General features: G+C 38.3%; 1 protein-coding gene across 24 annotated transcripts in view; it reads left to right on the top strand.

Annotated features, from left to right (window-relative positions):
- Positions 1-17514, top strand: part of ZNF438 (zinc finger protein 438) — a 157687-nt gene that overhangs the window by 114441 nt on the left and 25732 nt on the right. For 20 of the 24 annotated variants that reach the window (XM_072651918.1, XM_072651916.1, XM_072651907.1 and 17 more), the window contains one exon: positions 2820-2875. In XM_072651918.1, the coding sequence (XP_072508019.1) occupies positions 2839-2875 (37 nt within the window). In that variant the 5' untranslated portion in view covers positions 2820-2838. Of the gene's footprint in view, positions 1-2819; positions 2876-6860; positions 6985-17514 lie in introns of all 24 variants that reach the window. The other 4 variants (XM_072651924.1, XM_072651922.1, XM_072651923.1 and 1 more) reach the window with 2 other exon arrangements.

Genomic DNA, 17514 nt, shown 5'->3' with positions numbered 1-17514 from the left:
ATGACTACAGTGAAAATGTACTCAATAGGAAAGTATATGTAGAACCTATACAGAATTGTATGCAGTCGTGGGGAGGGAGGGAGGTAGTGGGGGGTAGGTGTGGAGGGGATAAAGTCTTCATTTTATGGCAGTGATTGTAAAACATTAAAAAATAATAATAATAAAATTTAAAAAAAATAAAAGAGATATGCATGATTATTACCAGGAAAAAAAACCATATGTTTCATAGCCAGAGTGAATAACAGCTGACAGACAGCCTCTGTCCTCTGTTGTTGGTATGCTTTTGACCTTTTGTTTGGGTTTTGAAGTTATTTCTTTTAAAAATATTTTTTACTGATGCACTTTGTTGTTATATATACTAGTTTATACATATGTACCCATGTTATTTTGTCACCCAATAAACCTTCCCTAATAACAAAGATTAAAATAGAAAAAATTAGTAGTATCCCTGCAGTATTAAGAAAACTCAAGAAAGGCCCATGGGAAGTTAGGCAGAATCCCAATGGTGAATTTAATACAGGATATGTTTGAGAATAACACAAGTTAGTTAGTATGAATGCATTCTGCATCCATAGAAGGAATGCCCACATGCATGAGATCACAGGTGCTTTGGGGCTTGTGTGTCCCAGTTTGGGTACTCCAACTCCGACATTCTTTTCTTCAGCTGATAGAGATCATTTTCAATGGCAAAAGAAGCTTTTAATCTAGCCCCTAAAATGCTATTATTGTTCAAGAAGAAACATGAAGGAGAGATAACCCGGAGTCTAGTCACGTATTGAGACTGAAGAATAGACAGCTAATATAGACAGCCCATAGGGTTCATTGGTATCCATGCTGTTCTAAGCTTTCTGGGGGAGGTCTCTGGCACATAAGGTATGCCCTTGGTAAGGATTCCCAGGAGGATATGGGCAAGAGTCACCCACACTGGACAGAGCCATATAAGAACGAAAGTATTCTTAATATTGTGAGTCTGATAAAGAAAACTATAGATTGCAGAATACATTTTTTTTTAACTCGCTTACTTTGAATATCTGGCTAAGGAGGTAAGTTAATAGAAAAAACCCCTGTAGAGACTGTAGCAGTTAGCATAACTTGACCAACTTAAATGATATTTTGTAATGATGAAGAAATTGAAAGCATAAACATTCCTTATACTTTATCCAATCAGATATTAACAGGGGTTCCATTAAGGTGATGGCCAATATTATCACTTGGTCATAAGCTGTGTGGTATTCATGCTAGTAGCTATGGTTTTCAAGTTTAAAAGGGAATTACAAATTGTATTCAGCACTCACTCTCACTCTGTGGGACACTGCATATGGGACAGTGAAGCAACATTGCCAGCAGGCTATGAGTCCCTGGGGAGACCCACAGCAGCAGCTGCTTGTGTGGTCATAGCAGAAGATGGGAAGGAGGCATTGGCACTAGGCCTAGAGCTCTACACCCCTACCCCCCAGACTGGAGAGAATTCTGTGTCCCTAGAGTGAGTTTGCTTCCCTAGGAAATCTTATGGAGTTGAGAGAAGGAATAGCTGCAACTTTCCAAGTTCATGTTACTGCAGGGTCTAGTCCCAAAGAAACTTTACGATACAATAGACCTACTGGGAATTTTCATCCTTAGAAGGGAAGATAATACTCTACAAACACCATGGCTTACCCAAGGGGCCTAAGACAGTGAGAACCACATGATTAGTGGCAAGAGAAGTTTTGTGTGTGGGAACATCAACCCTTTCCATTTACTCACATCTCCTGCTGTGATCATGAGCAGAAGGAGGTGAGGTCTCTGTCACTTACTTGCTTCACATGGTAGAGGAATAAAGTATTTCATATAAGTGTATGTTCCAAATAACTGAATTTGAAAACTTTTAGAATCAGGAATTCTGAACTATTTCAGAATATTTTAAGACTATTATTAATGGAAATTTTGAGAAATGTATTATATAATTCCTCCACTTCTGAAGGGGAGGTATTGAACATAACTTTTTTTTAATGAGTGTTGTCATAATTACACTGTGATTTAGTAGTGTTATCATCAAGATTTATTGAGTTGTGGAAGAGTTTCTCCCTCTGCAATAAATCATACTAGACAATAATATTTTTCAGTTAACATATTTTTGCATGTTTCCTCCCATTTTTCAGCTGTTATAACATTGTTGTTATTGTGTACACTTGTAGCAACTCATTTTCCCTTTCCTCCCATCCCCTCCATTCTAATTTGCTTTGTCAGAAATGCCAGTTAGTCATACTGTTGTTTTGGTATGTTCCATGAGCATCAGTAGGTTGTCAGCAAAGGTGTCTTCCATAGAGGAAAGTGCATGGGTTTTGTAACAGTTATGTTCACCTTTTACATTTATTTCTGGATTAAGAGCTTTGGTCGATTGACTCAAGTTGCTGAAAATTTGACCCCTCCAAATAAGTGAGACGTTACTACTCACTTAACAGCAATATTATGCTAAAATGTAGATTATGTATACATTATACAGATAAATTGTTAATGTTTTGGAAGATGTCATTTTCAGCATTATTATTGGTGTGCAGAACTGCCGGTTTACCAAGAAGTCAGCTTAATTAAAACATTGGGTATCAGAGACACCCTGTATTAAGATGAAAGAGAAAAAAAAGTGATCTGGTTATACATTGAGAGCTAAGTGAACTGCTCAATGGACTGGTCATTTATGATTATTCATCTACTTACTAAAAATCTGAGTCCTTAAAAATTTGTTTTATAAATACAGATGAAAATAAATATTCCATTAGAACCTATTTATAGTACATTTTCTAATGTTGGTGATGGTGTTTGTTTTCATCTTTTTTTTAAAGGAAATCCAAAGACATCACAATGGAGAATTCTTTATTGATACCTCCAAAAGATCAAGGTAAGATAAGACATGTGAGGAACAGTGGTGGTTATAAATCATTAAATCACATATAATTTCATATTATATTAGCAGTTTATATTAGCAATATACTATTATATTATTATAAAAATCTTGAATTTATTAGTTTAATTTCCCAATCACTATACAACCACCCACTCAACATAGTGCTTTGTAAGACAATATCTGAACTGAATTGAATTTTTTTATAAAAATTAAAAAAAAATTTTTTGTTATTCTGAACATGACAAACACCAACAAACATGGGTATTTCCATATATAAAGAAAAGCAGAACAAAAACGTTGCATATTAAACCACAAATCTTTATTACATAATTTTGTTCTTAAAAATATATAATAAATTCAACACATTAGTTTCAAAACTGTCCTGCTTGTCTGTATCTTCCTCTGATTGTCCTTTTCTTCTGTGCTTTTAAAAAAATCTTCAAATACTACTTTTTTTCCTGTTTCCCCCTTTTTTGGTATTACTGTCACTAATAGTTCCCCTCTCCCTGCTAAATATCCCCCAAATTAAAGCAATATGAAACAAACTCCTCCCTGGTAACAAATCAGCATAATCAAACTGAAAATACATGTCTCAGTCTGTCCCTTGCATCTGTCACTTCTCTATCATTGTTCCTCTGGAATAAGCTTTGGTCATTGTATTGATTGGGTTCTTAAATCTTTTCAGATTGTTTTTCTTTATCATTTTGTGGTCATGGTGCAAATCGCTCTCCTGTTTCTGCTCACTTCACTCTGCATCCGTTTTTATCGGTTTCCCCAGTTTTTCTGAATCATTTCATTATTCTTATGGCACAGTAATGTTGTTACAATTGATGGGCAACCTCTATCACAAAGTACTGCTATTTTAAATATCTTTGCGCATATGAGTCTGTCTCTTCTTTAATCTTTTTGGGGTAGGGAGTAGAGCAGGTAGAGGTGAAAGAGCATTTTGTAGAATAAAGCAGAATATCCTTTACACTCATTGTGGCACAAAGATATATTATTCTAAGGTGTAATAGAACAGCTGTTAGCATGGGATTCAGGAGATGTGGATTCTAGTCCTATTTTGGCCACTAGCTATGGGGAGATGACTTCACTGAGTCATTTTTATAACTTTGTTTATAAAGTGAGGAATTGAACTTAGCTTAGGAGAGGAAAGTAATTACATGAAGTCTTGCTAATAATTTTACTTCTATATGAATCCCTTGAACAGAGGATTAGAAGAGTAAATAGCTGGTTTGGAATGTAGAGAATGAGATTTGAATCTCTGAATCGTAGTTTAAAACAGAGGTGTCAAACTCACAGGAAAACCTGAGTGCCCCCCCCCCCCCAACCAAGTTAAAATGTAAATGAGAAATGTTTAACAAAAGAAATAAAGATATAATGTAGCATAAGGAATGTTAATTGTGTGTCAATATGCTACCTGCAGGGGCTGTTTCTATTTGAGTTTAACGGCACCAGCTAAAGAATGAAGGGCTCTTAACTAGGAATAAAGTATGTATAATGAAGGCTGATGGAATGTGTGTTTGCACAAAATTTGCATCATTGCCAAGTCTAATAGTACTGAGAAGCAGATAAACATGGGAAGAGGAATATCAATAGAGAGAATCAATAATACATGGAAGACAGCTTCTGAGAAAAGTCAGAATACATACAAAGCCTCAGGTGTCTAATCACAAGTATATATCAAGTAGGAAAAATACTGTTGTGATATGAGGAGACAAGTTTGACTTCATAGATGACACTTAGATTGGATTGGATGGGACTTAAGCCTAGAGTATGATTATTCTCATTCAGAAGAAATCAATAGATAAAAATAACAATGGATTAATACTATACGTTAAGAAGATGTAGCTATATGTGGAAACTTGATAACCCAAGGCAGGAGTATGATGAGGGGAACACTGCATAATGGTTAATAGGGAAACAGAGGTGGATCATGTTCTGTGAGGATGCTAAAGGGCGCCTATGCTGAGGGAGAATTAAATGAAGAGTTTGGGGAAAGGATTCTAGCCTTCATGGAGGCATAATATAGTAGTAGCAGGGGATTTAAGTTATCCAGACTTCCTTTAACACTGTCAGGGTGCCCAAGCCAAGTTGATAAATTCTTAACTTGATTTATTAATTATTTCATTTTTCAAACGATAAAATAATTGACAAGGGGAACTAACTGTTCTTTTCAGTCTGGTTCAGATCAGCAAAGAGAAATTGGTCCATTGAAGCAGAAATCACAGGAATTTGGGGATAAAATTGTTGTTCCATTTTAGAAATTGTGATAGAGGAGGAGAAAGCCAGGGATTTAAAAGTCTGTGTCCCCCTCAGATTTAGGAGAACAGATTACAAAGGTTTCAGGATAGGTAAGATCCCATGGCCAGAATTCACAAAAAGAGGGAAATATCCAGAGGAAGAAAAGACACTGAGGTAGATACACAAAGGACTCATCAACCAGCTTTGATTTTTAAAGAACAAGTCTAGGAAATGGAAGCAAGGACAGATCATGAAAATAGGAGAGTGGCATGGCCTTGTAAGAGTAGTATCAAAAATGCTGAAGTTTAGGATGAACTAAGTTCGGCACTGAATACTTGGGACAATAATATTTTTATTTGTAGCTGTGTTGAGGTCTAGAAGAAGAACAAGGAGCGAATTAGGAAGGAATAATGGAGTGAAAAGAGTGGCCTGGAAAGGATCAAATTAAATTGAATTAGAGGCAATTGAAACCCAAGATAAATATGAAGATTGTAAGAGAGCACCTAGTTACCCTTGTTGATATTGTTACCAATCCCAAATGAACTATATGCCAGGGTTTTGAAAGACTTAGCAAGTGTAATTGGGTAGTAGCTAATAGTCAGTGATCCTCAAAGTTCATGAAGAAAGGGAAGGGGTGCCAAAGTTCATGGAAAAGGTCAAATGTTACCTTGATTTTCAAGGAGAAGTGGAGAGAGAGGGTAGAGGGTCCACAAATGAAAACTGGTAAAAGTGACTTTTAAATATGACAAAATTCCAGAACATATTATTAAAGGAATGATTTATGTACAGGTTTGGAACCAGAAGAGATTTTCCAGTCCTATAGCCCAATCCCTTTATTTTAGGGAGGAAGAAAGGGATGCCCAAAGACCTAAGGCCACAGATAACATAACCAGAATTTGAGCCCAGATCCTCCTCTGACTCAAAATATAATGCCATTTCCACTTTACAACAATAATCACCAAGAACCACCATCAAATGCATATCATATCAAGCTAGCTTCATTTCCTTGGGGGTGGGGGGAGGTGATAAGGTTACCTGGATCAGGGAAATGTCCTAGGCAGAGTATCCCCAGATTCCAGTCAAGCATTTGACAAAGCCTATCATGCTATCCCTGGGGATGGGGTGGAGAGATGTTGGCCAAATGATAGTATGGTTAGAGTTGACTGAAAGATGAAATTTCTAATGGCCAGCATCTCCTGGAAGGGAGGTGTGTAGTGGGTAGCTCCAGAAGTCTGTTCTTGGCCCCTGTACCTCTGTTAATGATTCCTTATTTATCCTGTATTTAGCTTGCTTTGTAAGTACCTGTTTGCATATTGTCTCTCCCTTTAGACTGTGAGCTCCTTGAGATCAGGGGCTGTCTTTTGCTTTTTTTTTTTTTTTTCATCCCCAGCCCTTAAAGGCACAGTGTCTGACATATAATGGATGCTTAATAAATGTTTATTGATTTATTGATCTGAATGCTATTAGATAGGAGGAAAATTCTTTGAGATAACAACCTTTTGATAATGATCTACAGTGCTATTTAATTTATAAAATTACACTTTAAGTTTAAAGCTGCACTAAGACTTTTGGGATGCTCTGTGTATAGAAAGTTTCAGCTAAAGGTGTATTGAACCTTAAGATTTGACTTCTTTATTATCATGTCATTAATCAACACCATGCTTGTTTCTGATGGTGGGCCATTTGATGGCGCCAAGGGCTTTGGTGGTAAGAACTTTATTTTCTGGGTCTTCAGTAGCCATGGCTGCTAAAGAGGAAGGGACTGCAACGTTGGCAGAAATAGCTGGTGAATCTTATCTCTACAGGGAGATACAATCTTTAATGTTTTCAATGCACTTTGCCCACAAGACATCTGGGAGGTAAGTAGTCATTATTATTATTATAAATAAGTATTCTGTGGCTCTACGATATTAACTAACCTGCCATTGTCCCAGTACTAAGATGTGTCTAAATTGGAATTTGAACCAAGGTTTTCTGACTCTCAGCTCAGCGCTCTCTTGACTATCTAATGTGAAAATAGGTTTGTTCAATTTTACTGACTGGGCCTGATAATGATACTTTGAATTCACCAGCCATCTACCTAGCTCTTTTTTTTGATTCTCATATCGTTGCCTCCTGAGCATACTTGAGGTAGGATGAAAATCCTTTGTGATAATGATCTACCATATGAAGCTGAACAATTTCTTAGGACTACAGAGTGAGAAATTGTACTGGGAATGGACTCAGCCAGTTTCACAATTGAAAGAGGCCCTTAGTAGTCGGATGATTAGCAGAGGTGAACAGCATAGGCAAGAACCCTGGCTCTGGTGTCTCGTCTCTCCTTACTGTCTCTGTTACCTCGGGCAAGCCACCTTCCTTCTTTTGTGCCTCAGTTTCCTTATTTGGAAAATAAGGGGGTAGACCAGATTTTTAGAGATTTTGGGAGACTGCATCTTAGTATTTGTTGATAAACATTTTTAACATTTTTCCCTGATCATTGGCATTTCTGATCATCAACAATGAATAGTTTTGTTTTGGCTTGTTGGGGTTTTTTGTTTTATTTTTGATGGGGAAACGAGATGGGGGGGATTATTCTTTAAGAATCACCAATTTATTCTTCCTTATATTTTCATATGAAGTTCACATGAAAATCTTGATTTTTAAGCTGTTCTTCAGTTTTGATCCCGAGACCATTAAATCCCGTTATATGAAGAGCAAGATTTCATCAAGGATAAATTGACCATTTTTAGTGGGTTCTCCTTAACATTTTAATGGTGAAAATGGAAATTTTCCAGTATTGTAACTTTGATGAAACGCTGTTGCATGTTTTTGGCTTGTTGTAGTACTGACAGTATGCCAAATGAAAAATATGCACCCTTAAAAAGAAGTTACTTCCGAAGTTAAAATGACAAGAATGAGTAGATGCCTCTAATTTGCCAGGCAAAATTTACATCTTAAGTCAATTCTATTTTTTTTTTTTTGAAAATATAGGGGAGATGAAAACATTCCTGATGATCAGTTAAGATTATGGGTGTTTGAATTGTTTGAACCACCCTAATTTTTGCAACTTTTAGAAAATGTACTATCCTGACATGGAAGCTGAGTATATGTATCAATGTCTGTGGAGCCATTTGGCAACAGAAACTTCAATTAACCATGTAAATATATTTCATAGCATCACATCTCCCTTTGTCAGAACCCCCTGCTGCCTTTATATCATTAACATAAGTGCAGGTGCAAATATCATTTATGTACTTTGATAGAAAGCAGTTGGAGACATTTCACTGTGGGACACAACACTTTCAGATTGTGTACATCTGTTCAAATAATGTATCCAACCCCAGTGACATGAATGCAGGGATAAAAACATCTGCCCCTGAGACCATTTGCCATACAACAGATGCTTACATCTTTATTTATGCAGATGGTTTGTGTGATGAGTTGAGCAGTGATGAAAGCAGAAAGGTTTGACAGTGATATTTAGAATATTGCTCTGTCCAAAAATGTAACTTAGTTGTCTTTTTTGTTTGTTTGTAAAAGTCTAATACCGGTAGGAAAAGAAATCCGGGAATCTACTTGTGTTTTTAGTACAGCAAAACATATTGTTCTTGGCTTTAAATAAGTTGGCATCAAAGTCCTAAACACTTATGCAAATGTCTTAAAACAGAAATTCTAGTGTAGTATGTGACAGCTTACAAAGAACTTGCAGGTGATAAGGAAATATATTTCAAAATCAATTTTGAAGGCATTTTAAGTCATACTTAAAACAATGCCCAAGAATTTGGATTAATTTGGAAATGTTTTACCATGATACTTTGAAATATTGGGCAAAATTAGAATGGCATTTGTTTGAACACAACTGGAGTGAAATATACTATAAGTATGAATTCAGCTTGAGTTTTTAAAAAGTGAAATTTCATCAGAACTTTCTGAAGGACTGAAATTTGTGAGATTTGTCAGACTTTTTATGATTTAATATGTATTCTAGCACCTACCTATTGGTGATATTGTAGCTTGACTGATAAGAAATTTGTTGTTAAAATTTAGCATTTTTATTAATACTTTAGATGTTCAGAGCTCTGGCCTGTTGATTAATTGTTGATCATTAGTAACTCTGAAATGACATGTGTTTTACAGATGTGAAAAACTGAAAGAAACTAACAGAACAACTCTAATTTATGTAATTTTTTTCCTTTTCTCTTTCATAGAGAGAGGTTTTGATATAGACAATAGAATTTAGGATATGAGAACAGGAAAGAATCTTAATTGACTCCACCCCTCTTATGGAGGAAACAGAAATTTCTTATAGAGAAATAAGTTACTGACTTGCCCAAGATCATGCAGCTCTTTTAGTCAGAGATCTATCTGCTTCTGGGGAAGATGAGGTGATAGATATGTTATCACTATTTTTACATGTTTATAAATATACAAAGTGCTAGAAAACATGATAGTCATTCAAAATTTAGAATGTTAAATTCTATTATGAGTGTGTGTGTGTGTGTGCATGTGTGTGTGTGTGCGTTTTTCCCTGTGATCACTTTGGTGTCTTTTACAGGTATTTCACAGGTATTTTCAGTACTTCATTCTTTACTTTAGTGAGATTCTTCCGAACTGTATCCACTATCCAAAGTTCTCATTACTCCTGCACTATTATATGATTTGGCTACTTCTCATGATTAACTTGAGATTGTTGGTTGGGCCAGAGTAGGCTAAAATAGTTCCTGCATACCCCACCTCTCACCCAGATTGCATTCTAAAGAGCCATAAGTGTTGTCAAGGCTGTATTCAAAGTGTTATTTCACCAATGAAGGACCTTCATAAGAACAAGGATTTTGATCCCATAAACTTTAAACAGAGATCATTCGTAGTGATGTGGCAGGTAATATGTTATTCCATATTGTTTAAGATTATTATCAACTACAGAGTTATTCAAGGATATATTCTTTAACATTTGAAAATCTCTTGAGAAGATATATAATGATGAAGAATGAGTCAGAAAATCAGCCAGGGCCCTAAGGATCTAAGCTTCCAGTGAAAAGTTATTCTCATTTTCGGTGTAAGATTGTGTGCACCATAAAGCAAATGTCTTAATGTTTCTTTATTCACTGAGAATCAAACACTCCATTTTTCTTGAGTGTTGTGTTCCACTGTATTCTTTGTGTTAACTGCAGTTGTAGTAGGACTTATAAAAGGCTCTCCATGATTCACAATTTGATGGGAATGGCAGTTAGGGAGTGCCTCACACCACACAGGACTGTTGAGGGATGAACCCTGGTAGCTACTATATGACTCTGAGTACATTCCATCCAGAGTGTGTGGCCCCCTGAGTAAGTCACTCAGGAATCAGTCACTCAGGGTGAAAATGCTAGTTCACAGAAATTTGAAAGTGACTATCCCAGCTCACCCAGAAGGCCTGTGGAGAAACCAATGTGGTATCTGCTGGCTTGTCTTTTCTGATGATCTGTATTGTCCTCTTGTATCTGCCCAAGAGAGAAAGGAGGACACGAACCCTAGAAATGGTTCCTATCTGCCGAGAGATTGAGGAGTTAATTCTTGCATATTCTGAAACGTGTGTGAGATCAGATGTTTCTCTCTGCCAGGTTTTATACCAGTCATCAGGAGAATGAGGGACTTGAAGGGAAAGTTAATAGGGCAGAGTTCAAGGGTAGAGGAACCCAAAATGTCCCCTGCAGTTTTGAGATTGTCTGATGGTTTTGTTATTTATTCTAGCTTTAATGGTTCCAGAAAGGAAGCCTGTGTTCAATCGTGTGAAGTCAGTTTAGGCAATTTTTACAAAAACCACTGTCTCAGAGCAAATGCACAGGAGTGGTCAGTGCTAGGTATTTAAATTTGCTTTCTCTTTGTCATTTTCTTTATTGCTTCAGCATTGGTAGAGTTTTTCTGAGTATTGCTGGACATGTGAGGCTTTTTTTAAGGTAACCTACATACAACAATGCACATTTACAAAGCAAGTTCTTAGACATTGATTATTTCCGTATTTCTGTACTTACAGAACATGGAAATGCCTTATTTTACAAAAGTATCCATAGCTCACCCTAGTAAGTTTGTGTATATGGGTCATTAAGAACAACTGAGAAGCCTGGACTGGATAAGAAGTTTTGAAGGTTAAAATGTCGAATAGTTGGGGGGCAGAGCCAAGATGGCGGAGTAGAAAGACACACATACACTAGCTCTGAACCCACAGCCCATAAAATATTGTAAAAAAGAACTCCCAACAAATTCTGGAGCAGCAGAAGCCACAGAACAACGGAGCAGATGAGATTTCTGTTCCATAGAGCCCTGAAAACCTCTCACAAAAGGTCCGTCACACTGTGGACCCAGAGCTGAGCCCAGCCCTGCTTTGGCTGCGGGGCACTGAGAGGAGCAGATCCGAGCAGGCTTCAGGGACAGAATCTCCAGCAGCCGCGTGGGTCCCTCCACCCACAGGCCCCAAAGGTTGGTGAGAAGGTCTTCTCGGCTTGTTGAGAGGGGAGTGGGGTGCCCCTATAACTCAGGCCCCCTTGGGAGGCAACAGCAGAGGCAGGAGTAGACCGGGGCTCCTAGAGCAGGCAGGAGCCTGGATCCATTGTTGAAGGTCTCTGCATAAACCCCCTGAGGGAACTGAGCCCCATGAGGCGGCCCTGCCCCCACCTGAGCTCCTGAACTTAATCTCACACTGAATAGCAGCCCTGCCCCCGCCCAAAGCCCTGAGACTGGGAAGGAGCATTTGAATCTCAGACCCCAAGCACTGGCTGGGCGGATCTGGAGGCAAAGTGGGTATGAAGAGAAAATTCAGAAGTCAAGTCACTGGCTGGGAAAATGCCCAGAAAAGGGAAAAAAAATAAGACTATATAAGGTTACTTTCTTGGTGAACAGGTATTTCCTCCCTTCCTTTCTGATGAGGAAGAACAATGCTTACCATCAGGGAAAGACACAGAAGTCAAGGCTTCTGTATCCCAGCCCACTCAATGGGCTCAGGCCATGGAAGAGCTCAAAAAGGATTTTGAAAATCAAGTTAGAGAGGTGGAGGAAAAACTGGGAAGAGAAATGAGAGACATACAAGTAAAGCATGAAAGCAGGTAAACACCCTGCTAAAGGAGACCCAAAAAAATGCTGAAGAAAATAACACCTTGAGAAATAGGCTAACTCAATTGGCAAAAGAGATTCAAAAAGCCAATGAGGAGAAGAATGCTTTCAAAAGCAGAATTAGCCAAACGGAAAAGGAGATTCAAAAGCTCACTGAAGAAAATAGTTCTTTCAAAATTAGAATGGAACAGATGGAGGCTAATAACTTTATGAGAAACCAAGAAATCACAAAACAAAACCAAAAGAATGAAAAAATGGAAGATCATGTGAAATATCTCATTGGAAAAACAACTAACCTGGAAAATAGATCCAGGAGAGACAATTTAAAAATTATGGGACTACCTGAAAGCCATGGTCAAAAAAAGAGCCTAGACATCATCTTTCATGAAATTATCAAGGAAAACTGCCCTGAGATTCTAGAACCAGAGGGCAAAATAAATATTCAAGGAATCCACAGAACACTGCCTGAAAGAGATCCAAAAAGAGAAACTCCTAGGAACATTGTGGCCAAATTCCAGAGTTCCCAGGTCAAGGAGAAAATATTGCAAGCAGCTAGAAAGAAACAATTCAAGTATTGTGGAAATACAATCAGGGTAACACAAGATCTAGCAGCTTCTACATTAAGGGATCGAAGGGCATGGAATAGGATATTCCAGAAGTCAAAGGAACTAGGATTAAAACCCAGAATCACCTACCCAGCAAAACTGAGTATAATACTTCAGGGGAAAAATTGGTCTTTCAATGAAATAGAGGACTTTCAAGCATTCTTGATGAAAGGATCAGAGCTGAAAAAGAAAAAAAAAAAGACTTTCAAACGCAAGAATGAAGAAAAGCATGAAAAGGTGAACAGCAAAGAGAAATCATAAGGGACTTACTAAAGTTGAACTGTTTACATTCCTACATGGAAAGACAATATTTGTAACTCTTGAAACTTTTCAGTTTCAGTATCTGGGTACTGGGTGGCATTACACACACACACGCACACGCATACACACATAGAGACAGAGTGCACAGAACGAATTGAAGAGGATGGGATCATATCTTAAAAAAATGAAATCAAGCAGTGAGAGAGAAATATATTGGGAGGAGAAAGGCAGAAGGGGAATGGAGCAAATTATCTCTCATAAAAGAGGCAAGCAAAAGATTTATTAGTGGAGGGAAAAAGAGGGGAGGTGAGAGAAAAACATGAAGTTTACTCTCATCACATTCCACTAAAGGAAGGAATAAAATGCACACTCATTTTGGTATGAAAACCTATCTTACAATACAGGAAAGTGGGGGATAAAGGGATAAGCAGGGTGGGGGGGATGATGGAAGGGACGGCATGGGGAGGAGAGAGCAATTTGAGGTCAACACTCATGGGGAGGGACAGGATCAAAAGAGAGAATAGAAGTAATGGGGGACAGGACAGGATGGAGGGAAATATAGTTAGTCTTATACAACATGACTATTATGGAAGTCATTTGCAAAACTACACAGATATGGCCTATACTGAATTGCTTGCCTTCCAAAGGGAAGGGATGGGGAGGGAGGGAGGAAGAGAAGTTGGAACTCAAAGTTTTAGGAGCAACTGTCAAGTATTGTTCTTACTACTAGGAAGTAAGAAATACAGGTAAAGGGGTATAGAAAGTTTTTTGGCCCTACAGGACAAAAGAGAAGATGGAGACAAGGGCAGAGAGGGATGATAGAAGAGAAAGGAGATTGGTGATAGGGGCAATTAGAATGCTTGGTGTTTTGGGGTGGGGGGAGGGGACAAAAGGGGAGAAAATTTGGAACCCAAAATTTTGTGAAAATGAATGTTAAAAGTTAAATCAAAAAAAAATCAGGAACAAAAAAAAAATGTCAAATAGTTGCCAACTGAAGGGAAATCAGAAGAAAAACTTAAAATTTCCCCAAAATTATGTCCGTTAAAAAAGTTTGATTTTTAAAGTTAATTTTTCTCACAGCTTTTCACAGCCATCTGTGTGAAGTTAAACACACCTGTACTTGAAATAGCTATTCATCACTAAGAATATATTCCAGATATTAGACTCTAGGTTGTCTGTTTTGTTTTTTAAATTTTTTAATCTGCTCTAGATTGCATTTAGACTCCATGGAAGAATTACCATGGCAGGAACTTTTGCTTTTTCGGTGCATTTTTTAAGTTTGGTTACATTTCTGTTGACTGTGCCATAACATTGAAAGCCAAGTATTTCTGTTTACCCCATTAGCTAGATTTTCATCTTTCCCAAACTCTTACTTTTGCCTGTGATATTTGATACTGAGGTTTTTTTTTCAAGTACTATTTAGGAATAACTGGTGACAGCACAGACCAAGATGGAATGACTCATTTTAATGTGCAAAATGAAAGGTAATGTTTTAGATTACCCGTCCCCTTGTTTCTTGTCTTGGGAGTTTCTGCACAACTGCCTGAAGCGCTTCTGCAGGTGGTACTTTTGAGTATACAGACCCTACTGAGAAAGAATGGAGCCAGCAAGCCCCACTGCCCTTGTAAACACCAGAAACTTGTGTTGGAATTAGAGCATCTACAAGCATTTCTTATGGGTACAATGACTTGATAAAGTCAAACAGCCAGCTGTCATCAACAGAGGTTGATGCAATGTTGACTCTCAACCATTTAAGTCTTCTCAGTTCATCTGTTTGATTGGAGTTCTGGACCTGATGATGTATGATTGATAGAATAAGGTTAGAGTAGGTTAATTTTTTTAAAAAAATTCGGTCTTGGTGCTTTAGTTGTCTCTTTGGAAGGTCATTTTCTCATAGAGCTGTCAGTAGGTGCCTCAGATGTTGTCGGAGACACTGTGGTGGGATGGGAGGAGCATTGGAGTTAGAACCTAGGAAGCTGGTTTTGAATCCTTGTTACTTATGACCTGCGTGTCCTTGGCCAAATCGACTAATGCCTCTTGCCTCTAAAACCTCAGTTTTCTTATTAGCAAAATGGGGACGTTGGCCTCAATGGCCTCTGGCTCTGCCTCTCAGATCCAGGTGGTTCTTATCGAAGCACAGAGGCTTCCTTTTCCATGGGTGTCATAAGAATATCATGCTGTTCATTGGATGGGCTGTAGCTTACATTTGTTAAAGAACTTCCTTTAAATTCATGGCATTTAGAGCTGGAAAGGACCTTATAGATTGCCTGGCCTAACACCTTCATTTTACAGATGAAGGGACTGAGCCTGTCGAGGTGGGGTGACTTACCTATGATCACCCAGCTGATGAGCCAGAATTTGACTCCAAGTCCTCTCATTCCAGCCCAGGGCTCTTTCTAGTAAACATTTCTACTTAATTATAAATCACTTGGTTGCAGGTAATTTTGAATAAGAGCAACTTCCCCTGAAACTAGGAATTTTAAAATGCAGCAACTGTAAAAATAGGGAGCTGGGGGCGGAGGGGTTGGGCAGAGTGAGAGAAGTGGCACAGGAAACAAGAAACTTCCAAATTATTCAGTGTACTTTAAAAATACAGTAAAATAATAATGGTTTATAGTTCTCAAGCTTTTTATTTGAGTCATTATTTGTAGGGCCCCAAAAGACCAGTCAGATTATTTGAATTTAAGAAACTACATTTTATTGGATTAGTCTTTTTTCTCCCTTACTATTAATATCTTATGTAATTGGCTCTGAAAGCCTTCTATAAAGGATGGTGAAGCCCTTTTTGATAATAAATATACCTATCTAATTTGTTTAATTTTGTGGGTTATTTATTTGATGATTCATTGCCCAGCATTCCCTCCCCCTCCCCTATACTTTGACCTGTTGGAAGTCTCTCCCTTAATTATTTTCTTAGAAATACCCTAGAGATTTCCTACAGTGCAGTTTGAGGGTCCATACTGTACCAGGTGTTGCTATTTCCTTAGCTTCCTGTACCTAACAGCGCTCTCTGGGTTGAACTAGTCCCAGGAAAAGTCTTAAAGCTGCCTTATTGGAAAGGTGCACATTGGTAATGGAGCACTGCCCTAACCCTAACTCTTCTCCTGATATCACCAGGCCCACCCTCGAGGCCTGGTCTCCAGTCTCCTTTCAGTGCCCCTGCAAGAGAATTTGCACAACCTCCAGAACCTTGACTGTGCTGTTCTTTCCCTTAGGTAGAGTGGGCAAGGATCTGCAAGCTACAGTTGCCTCAAAATATCTTCCCTGTTTGCCACCCATGCCACCTTTCTTTCCCACTTGGCCTGAAATTCCCATAATTAACATCACTCCTCTACTTTAACTCTCCAAAGCAGGGGCATTGTCTCAAGAAGACCACTGTTAAATCTGCACATTATTAGTATGATTCAGTGAGGGGCAGCCTCATGTGATAGCTTAAGAGCTGATCTGGGAGATGGAAAGACTAGAGATCAAGTCTCCCATTTCTGATCAGTGTTAGCAGTGTTACCATGGGCAAGCCATTTTCAATTCTCAGGGTCCTAGGCAGAAAATTAACACTGGTTTTTTAGGGGCTCTTGCTTGGCTCACTATCCCTACTATCATTCAAGACTACTTTTATTTTACTATTATTTTCTGGCATTCTGTCAAGTCTGTAGATAGACTTGTGATGCATCTGAGCAATTCATTCTGCCCACATTGGTTAGTCTTCAGTGAAGGGAGATATAATTGTCCAGAGCACAAGGGGAAGACCCCTCTGTAGCTCTTTGTGCCTGCCCTAAACAGAAGGCATTGGGATGCTCCTGCTGGGAATGGAAAGAGGATGAGCAATAACTGCCTTGTTTGCAGAGACAGTGGTTTTGTCATGAAGAAGAACTTGATATAGGAAAGAATGGAGAGATTCCAAAAAGACTTGGGTGCTACCCCTGTGAGGGCTTAGGAATGACATGTAGGAACTTAGTTACAAGAGACCAAAGAAAACTTGAGTCTGTCTGTCATCAGCTGTTCCACAGGACCCTGAGCATGATTATTATATCCGGCAGGCTGAGGTTGTGTTCCCTGAGCAGTGCCTGGGAATGAGAGTAGACAGCCCCTACATGGATTGGTGGGCTTTACCACAGGGTCAGCTTGGGCTCCCTTGGAAGAGAAGGCACTTCTTTTAGCTTGGACTTTAATGGTTTTTAGTTGAAGGTGGTTTTAATCAGAGGCCATCTTTGGAAATAGTTTGAACCCAAGTTAGAATTTAATAAGAAGCAGGCAAGTGAGAGGGAAAATAGGAATGGCAGTAAACCACTGGCAATACTTTTTTTTTTTTTTTTTTTAGTTCTACAAAATTTAAATGAACAAAACTTTAGTCTTTGGCTCTTGAGTGAAGTTAGCTCAGTGGTCCCTTCATTTCTTGTCCAAGGAGCCATCTCAAAGGCTGAGGCAGCTGTATTTTTGCCTCTTTTCAGCTCTGTCTTT

Source organism: Notamacropus eugenii, chromosome 3 (genome assembly GCF_028372415.1).
Source record: "Notamacropus eugenii isolate mMacEug1 chromosome 3, mMacEug1.pri_v2, whole genome shotgun sequence".
NCBI lineage: Eukaryota > Metazoa > Chordata > Mammalia > Diprotodontia > Macropodidae > Notamacropus > Notamacropus eugenii.
The sequence above is the reverse complement of the archived record's forward strand: the minus strand, read 5'-3'. Positions and strand labels throughout refer to the sequence as shown.